This window comes from Nannobrachium achirus, assembly GCF_963921795.1.
Source record: "Nannobrachium achirus genome assembly, chromosome: 23".
Classification (NCBI taxonomy): Eukaryota; Metazoa; Chordata; class Actinopteri; order Myctophiformes; family Myctophidae; genus Nannobrachium; species Nannobrachium achirus.
In genome coordinates, this window is record NC_137830.1 from 49,813,219 (window position 1) to 49,821,621 (window position 8,403).

An 8,403-nucleotide genomic window follows, 5' to 3' on the forward strand; every position below is an offset into this window, starting at 1 on the left:
TCATCTCTCTCTCTGCTAAGGGGTCCCTGCTTCATCTCTCTCTCTGCTAAGAGGTCCCTGCTTCATCTCTCTCTCAGCTAAGGGGTCCCTGCTTCATCTCTCTCTCTGCTAAGGGGTCCCTGCTTCATCTCTCTCATCTAAGGGGTCCCTTCTTCATCTCTCTCTCTGCTAAGGGGTCCCTGCTTCATCTCTCTCTCTCTCTGCTAAGGGGTCCCTGCTTCATCTCTCTCTGCTAAGGGGTCCCTGCTTCATCTCTCTCTCTGCTAAGGGGTCCCTGCTTCATCTCTCTCTCAGCTAAGGGGTCCCTGCTTCATCTCTCTCTGCTAACGGGTCCCTGCTTCATCTCTCTCTGCTAAGGGGTCCCTGCTTCATCTCTCTCTCTACTAAGGGGTCCCCGCTTCATCTCTCTCTCTGCTAAGGGGTCCCCGCTTCATCTCTCTCTGCTAAGGGGTCCCCGCTTCATCTCTCTCTCTGCTAAGGGGTCCCTGCTTCATCTCTCTCTCTGCTAAGGGGTCCCTGCTTCATCTCTCTCTGCTAAGGGGTCCCTGCTTCATCTCTCTCTGCTAAGGGGTCCCTGCTTCATCTCTCTCTCTGCTAAGGGGTCCCTGCTTCATCTCTCTCTGCTAAGGGGTCCCGCTTCATCTCTCTCTGCTAAGGGGTCCCTGCTTCATCTCTCTCTCTGCTAAGGGGTCCCTGCTTCATCGCTCTCTCTACTAAGGGGTCCCCGCTTCATCTCTCTCTCTGCTAAGGGGTCCCCGCTTCATCTCTCTCTGCTAAGGGGTCCCCGCTTCATCTCTCTCTCTGCTAAGAGGTCCCTGCTTCATCTCTCTCTCTCTGCTAAGGGGTCCCTGCTTCATCTCTCTCTACTAAGGGGTCCCTGCTTCATCTCTCTCTGCTAAGGGGTCCCTGCTTCATCTCTCTCTGCTAAGGGGTCCCTACTTCATCTCTCTCTCTGCTAAGGGGTCCCTGCTTCATCTCTCTCTGCTAAGGGGTCCCTACTTCATCTCTCTCTCTGCTAAGGGGTCCTTGACTTGAAAACGTTGAAGACCCCTGTTCTAGAGCAGATGTTCTCACACTTTAAAGGACACGACCCCCAAAATAATCATATTTGAACTGGGGACCCCCCAGTTCAAACAAAGTGTAAATTGTAGAGTTGAAGCATTACATTTAGTTTGACTCAGTTCCACGTTGCAAGGCGTTGTGAGCTTGTAGATCGTCTATTTTCACAATATTTGCCTCTTTGTTATTTGACAATTTGTCCAATGTTTGACCAGTTTATACTTTGATTACTTTTAAAAGTTCTTTCATTGTCACTTCACTGTCATCTGGGGACCCCCTGGGGGTCCCTCTGGGGGTCCCTAAGGGGGTCACCGGGTGGGGGTCCCCCTGGGGGTCCAGACCCACAGATTGAGAACAAACCTTTTCATGTCAATCTGAACAGTTTGTTCCAGAGACTCCATTTTTACAAGATTCATTTTTTGAAAATAGCAGATCTACAAGTTCACAACACGCCGTGATGCGACATGTTGTGTGCTTGTAGATCGTCTATTTTCAAAGAGTCAATTTATACAGTAAATGGTTAAAGTGGTTACACTGATTTTGATGCTACAGTATATACATGAATGTTGCTGGGGACCCCCTGGAACGCCTTCAAGGACCCCTGGGAACCACTGTATGATGATATCATGATCTATACATCTGTACAATATTCATGTTTAAATGTGTTACCCCCCCATCGCTATGGAAACCAAACCATATTGATTCTATAAACATCCCCCCCCCCCCCCCCCACCCCCTGTTCCTGATTATTACATTATGATACACCACCTGTCCTCACAGCTGTCTGTCTGTCTGTCCTCAGACTCCTCACACAGAGACACAGAGGAGTTAGACCACAACCCAAAGCCAGCATAAAGAGGTTCAGTGAATTTGTACTGGGCGGTGTAGAGGTGTGTCAGTGTCGGTGAGGACACTTCATAGAAGGACAGAGTCCCAGCAGGACAATCCAGATACACTGCTACTCTGTTGGAGTCAGAGGGACGATCAGGAAGGTAAGTGGCCTTACTATTGTGTGTGACAGTGTATCTGTTAACATGGTTATCATCATAACATAACAGACTCCATGACATTTTATTGTATCCAAGGTCACATTCCACACCCTGTCCTTTCCTACTGATTCCTCTGTAAGTTACTGCTAGAACAACCCTTCCACTCCTCTCTACCTCCCAGTAACAGCGTCCAGTCAGACCCTCTGTACACAGAACCTGATCCCAGTAATCAAACCTTTCAGGATGATCAGGATATGAATGAGGCTGTTCCACCCGAGTCGCCTTCATGTTGTTCTCAGAGAGAGAGAGTTCTCTGTGTGCTGTGTTTGAGTCCAGTGTGAGGCGATGAGAATCTGATGAGAAAACAACACAGTAAACATTAAATACATCATTCACTGAGTGACACACATACGCACAGGCGCACACACACACGCACGCACGCACGCACGCACGCACGCACGTGCATGCATGCAAATACACCCACCCACACACACACACACACACTATAATAATGGATCAGGTAAGGTGTGTGTGTGTGTGTGTGGGGGGGGGGGGGGGGGGGGTTACAGAATCAATAAAGTTTGGTTTTCCATAGCGATGGGAGGGGGGTCTCTGTGTGTCTAACACATTTAAACATGAATATTGTACAGATTTATCGATCATGAATACAGTGGTTCTCAAAGTGGGGTCCGGGGACCCCCAGGGGCAGGGGCGGTAACATAGGGTACGCCTGGGAGCTCAAGCGTACAGCTATGAGACGTTCGCCGGAGCCGGGTCTTTTTGGACCGGACTGCCACCCCACTTTTCAGGCTATCGACCTATTTCTTCTGTCATTTGGTCCGTTTTTTCCCCCCAAACGGCGCTAAAGTCCCAATGTCCCCATTGTCTTGCTAAATCGCTGCTGGAGCTTGTTGCGACCCCAGTCACTCATGCTAATTGCTTCCAATACACAAGTCTGTCTGCTATTACATGTTCAACCGGTTCTGATGGGCCAGGCTGCAGCGGTGTAAAGTAACAAATTACATTATACTCACTCAAGTAGCCTACTGTAGGCCAAGTACAATTTTGAGGCTTTCTCAGAGGCAAGTATTGTAGGCTACTTTTGCTCCACTACACATATTTGTAAACAGCTGTTACTTTGCATATTTCGATTATTATAAAGGCATACATTAACCACTTCAGTCTATATATTTAGGCCATTAGAAATGAAAATACAAGATCACAATGCAGACGCTTAGCTATAATTGTGAGCTTAGAACTGCTAAAATATTTGTATCTATGGTAGGCTGTGAAAACCTGTGAAATGGGACATTCTGCAAATGACTACGTTTTATTTATACAGTATACATTTTGATACCAAAACGTCATTATGCAAGTACATTTTGGACATGGTACTTCTAACAGAGTATTTCTACTTTTAGTTACTTAAGTAAAACATGGGAGTACTTTTCTATTTTTCTTCACTGACGGCCGGGCTGCTAATCGAGCATCGGCTCGCTCACTCTCTCTCTCCTCACTCACTGTAGTCAGTGCGATGCAAAGCAGTTCATATCTAACTTTAACAGTAGCTTGAATTTCCCTTCCTTTATTCAACTTAATTTATTTTCTCGAAAATACATTGAGCGTAGCAGAGCCCTAGCTCATCCATAATGCTGAGATTACAGAAGGCATAATATGCCTACAACATTGTAGGGTATAATAATTAATATTGAAATAAGAACAGCAGGATAAAACAAGTTATTTATTGTGAAAAAGGGGTGGGGTCCAAAACGAGCATCCAGCTCAATATTGAAACTTCATCGCCCCTGCCCAGGGGTCCTTGAGGGGGTTCCAGGGGGTCCCCAGCAACATTCATGTATAGCATCAAAATCACTGTAACCACTTTAACCATTTACTGCTGAACGATTGACTACTTGAAAATAGACGATCTACAAGGTCAAAACGCGCCACATTGCGGGACGTTGTGAGCTTGTAGATCTGCTATTTTCAAATGAAGAATATTGGGAAAATGTTGTGTCTGGCACAAACGTTTTTCAGATGGGGTCCTTGACACACACCTAGACACATGCGCTGGGAGCAGGGTTGGGATCCGTTTGGTTTGAACCGAGTCCGATTCTTTTTCGGTTCCCCCATATCGGTTCCAGGTAGAACCGGTACCTATAACGGTTCCAGAAGTTGTATATATAGGCCTATATATACAACTATATATATATATATATATATATAGATATATATAGATATAGATATAGATATAGATATAGATATACATATAGATATATAGATATAGATAGATATTTTTCTTTCATTATTATAAAGTGATTCCCTGATTACTACAGCAACTTGTATAACTACTATTTCAACTTAACCACAATAACGATGGAATACATGGTTAAGGGTGGACGTTCAAGCAGTGGAGAATAAATACATGGTTATTTAACGGTACGATGAATAGCCGATCTACAAGCTCACAACGCGTTGCGTGCGACGTGCTGTGAGCTTGTAGATCGGGTAGTCTTTCGTTGTCATTATCCCAGCTGCTACCAGCGTGAAAGCTGAAAGGAGTGAGTTGCTGACTGTTGCTATAGTTCTAGTTATTCATAAAACCTTATTTAAAAAGTTATTCATAAAACCTCAAACAAACGTTGCGTCCGTCATATGGAACACCATGAATGAACTGCAGTACAAGCCGAGTGAAATGGACATGGACATTGCGCCGTGGTTACTGGTTACTCCGTTAGCAGCTAGCTAGGCTACTGAAGAAAGTGAAGCAGTCAGCCAGTCACTGGTACAGATTTTAGGAGACTGCACATTTGCACGAAAGGATTGCGCTGCATTTCGTGCACTTTGCATGCTTTTTTCCCTCTCTTGTAAAGTGCGACCACACTCGTGAGTAGTTTTGCTGCTGCGCTAACGTTGGCTCTGTCTGTCTCGAAGGACGCTACTAACGCTAGCCTAGCATTCTGATCGTCGTTCAGCAGGCGTCTGCTCTGCCTGACTGCCTCTGACTGAGTGGGCGTATCCACCTCTCTCACACATGTAGCAAGACGTCACCACAGTCACTTGCAATGTACACAGCTGGGACAAATGAACGCTCAAAAGAAATTCCAGGAACCGTTATAGGAACCGGTCATAAAAATATGATGGAACCGGCTCCGGTTCCTCAATTTCGGAACCGGGTACCCGAAGAACCGGTTCCGGATCCCAACCCTAGCTGTGAGCTTGTAGATCTGCAATTTGTAAATAGCCAAGGTGTAAAGTATGGATAAAGTGGTTCAAATGAGTGTGATGCTGTAAACATTTTGCTGGGGACCCCCTGGAACCCCCTAAGGACCCCTGGGGGTCCCCGGGCCACACTTTGAGAAGCATCAACCACTTTAACCCTTCATCGACCGGTGTCTCCCAGGGCTCTATACCCTCCACACTCCAAAATAGCCGATCTACAAGTTCACAACACATCGCAGCACGATGAGTTGAGAGCTTGTAGATCTATTTACGGTGAATGTTCACGTATTAAGACATGTCCAACATTGGGACGCGGGGTTTAAATGGTTAATGGTTCAAAGAAGGTTCTTTGAGGAACCATGTGTGGTTGTGAGCTTGTAGATCTGATATTTGGGCGGGCGGACATATCTCAGATCTTAATGGGTTAACCGCTTAAACCTTATTTCAAATATAGTGAAAATAGCAGATCTACAAGCTCACAACGAGTGTGGTGCATTGTGAGCTTGTAGATTGGCTATTTTCACTATATTTAAGCAGTTCTGTTTTAATGCATTTATTTTTGGGGAAATGTTTTTAATTTCAATAAACAATGCATTGATGAAAAAAAGAAAAGTGCTGTAGTTGTAATTTGTACTTTTTAATACTTGTAGCCGGGGACCCAGTCACCAAAATGGGAGGGGACATGTGATTTTCTGCGGTACTTTTCATTTCTGTTTTATCTATTAGTTTGGTCATTAAGGTCCACAGAATGAGAGGCCTGCTCTGCTGGAAACATCGCGAAAGAAAGTTATGGCCATTTGTATATCACTGTCCCATTGACTCCACTAGAAATATTAAAAAAAGGAAAAAAGGTCTGCTTTAATTAGCATGTGAGGGGTCAAACTGGGGGTTCTTCTTCATGATCCTGAATCCATTGCAAGCATTTGTTTTGCATGAAAACATTCCTTGGGCTAGATATCGGCCCCCCAAATACTGTGAAAAGTGATGAGTCATCACCTTTTTTCCACTTTTCACAGTTTTGGGCTGCTGAAGGTTAACCCAAGGAATGTTTTTCATGCAAAACAAATGCTTGAAATGGATTCAGAATCATGAAGAACCCCTAGTTTGACCCCTCACATGCTACTTAAAGCACATGTATTTAATTTTTTTAATATTTCTAGTGGAGTCAATGGGACAGTGAATATCCAAATGGCCATAACTTTTTTTCACGATGTTTCCGGCAGAGCAGGCCTCTCATTCTGTGGACCTCAATGACCAAACTAATAGATAAAACAGAAATAAAAAGTACGGCAGAAAATCACATGTCCTACCCTATTCCTTGAGCTTTTGGGCTTGCGGGTCCCCGGCTATTGAGTATTTACTGGATTTTCAGGACAGGAAAATGTGGATTCAAGACATTTCCTCACTAATGTGTTTGTAAAGATGTCTAGTAACACATTTCATTTAATACATTCCTTCTCAAGACATTTCCTCACTAATGTGTTAGTAAAGATGTCTAGTAACACATTTCATTTAATACATTCCTTCTCAAGACATTTCCTCACTAATGTGATTGTAAAGATGTCTAGTAACACATTTCAAAAGGTTGAAACTCCCCTAGGCAGGGGTGTCACACCAAATTCTGGGCCCTGGGTACAAGGATTCACTGCGTGAATGTTCCCATGAATGTTCTTCATAGGGGAGGGGGTTTAACCCATTTAGACTGGGAACGTATTATTATGCATTATGTTGTGCTTTAACTATTGAAAAATAGCATATACAGGTACAAGCTCACCGTGTGGCACCGAGTGCCGCTCTGCGAGCTTGTAGATCTGCTATTTTTGAAAAATAAAATTGAAAACCCTTTGTTTCTATGTCAGTGGTGCTCAAACCTTTTCATGTGAAGGACCCCCAAAATGATATGTATTTGGCCACGGACCCCCATCTCAATATATTTAGTTCCAGGGACCCCTCAGAAGCAAAAATTTAGTTACAAAATACATATATATACAAGGACGCAACGCGGCACTCGGTGCCACGCTGTGAGCTTGTATATCTGCTATCCAAAGCCTTGTTTTGTGTGAGAATCTCTATTTGTGGGAGCGTGTCAAATTAAAAAGTATCTTTCTTAGTTTGTAGAATCCTAGGAGACACTGCTCCTCAGGAGTCCAGATCACCTGGAGGTTCTCTGGTTCCTCCAGAGGTTCTCCTGGATGGAGTGGAGGAGTGGAGCAGGACTAGGGTGCTCCTCACCTGGGTAGAGGGGAGCATGAGGTCCTGGGCTGTTCCCCCTCTCCCCTCTATGGATGTGCTCAGCAACACTTTGTATCTGCTGAAGAACAGCTAAGCCTGTTGATTGAACTGTATTTTAAATGGTCTCTCTAGGGGTCCCCAACCCCAGTTTGGAACCACTGCCCTGGAGGGGGTTGAATTTCAATGTTTTGGATTGTGTTACTGAACACCTTTAAAACACATTGCTGAAGGTTTTTATAATATCCTCTGAATACAAGGAGGGAGGGGCCAACACAGTATAAAACACTGTATAAAACTGTGTATAAAATGTCAATGTGACAGACAGACAGACAGACAGACAGACAGACAGACAGACAGACAGACAGACAGACAGACAGACAGACAGCCACTCACATCTTGTAAGGAGTTGAGGTTTAATCCAGTGTTCTCCTCCATGATTCACACTGTAGGAAATAGAACAACAATGAATCAATGTCTGACTGTCTAACACACACACACACACACACACACACACACACACACACACACACACACACACACACACACACACACACACACACACACACACACACACACACACACTAGGGTTTAATACCGGGGTCCCGGGATCCGGGCTTCCCGGGCAGAGTGCACGTAATTTCCCTCCCGGGAATTGGCGGCGAGACCCGTCGTCCTGGAGGTTGTGTTTTTTCTTGTTAGAAAATACAATTTACTAGCAGCGCAGAGGCAATTAGACTGCCTGACACGTTATCCTCACCAGCCGTGCAAGCATCTCATCTGTTTCAGCTGTGTGGAAGGATTTTACCATCTCTGTGGGCTGTCAAGCAAGCCTGTCATCGAATATAGCTGATCTACCATCTCACAACGTAGCGCAAAGTGCCGCGTTGTGAGCTTGTAGATT

The 8,403-nt window shown here is 44.8% G+C and overlaps 1 protein-coding gene across 1 annotated transcript; it reads right to left on the reverse strand.

Moving 5' to 3' along the window:
* Positions 1 to 1,808: 1,808 nt before the first annotated feature.
* Positions 1,809 to 7,520, reverse strand: LOC308308961 (stonustoxin subunit beta-like; the record flags this gene model as incomplete). Its single annotated transcript, XM_080754413.1, has 2 exons — positions 1,809 to 2,401; positions 7,427 to 7,520. 2 exons carry the CDS (start codon positions 7,518 to 7,520, stop codon positions 1,809 to 1,811), a joined length of 687 nt encoding a protein of 228 aa, XP_080610539.1.
* Positions 7,521 to 8,403: the final 883 nt, after the last annotated feature.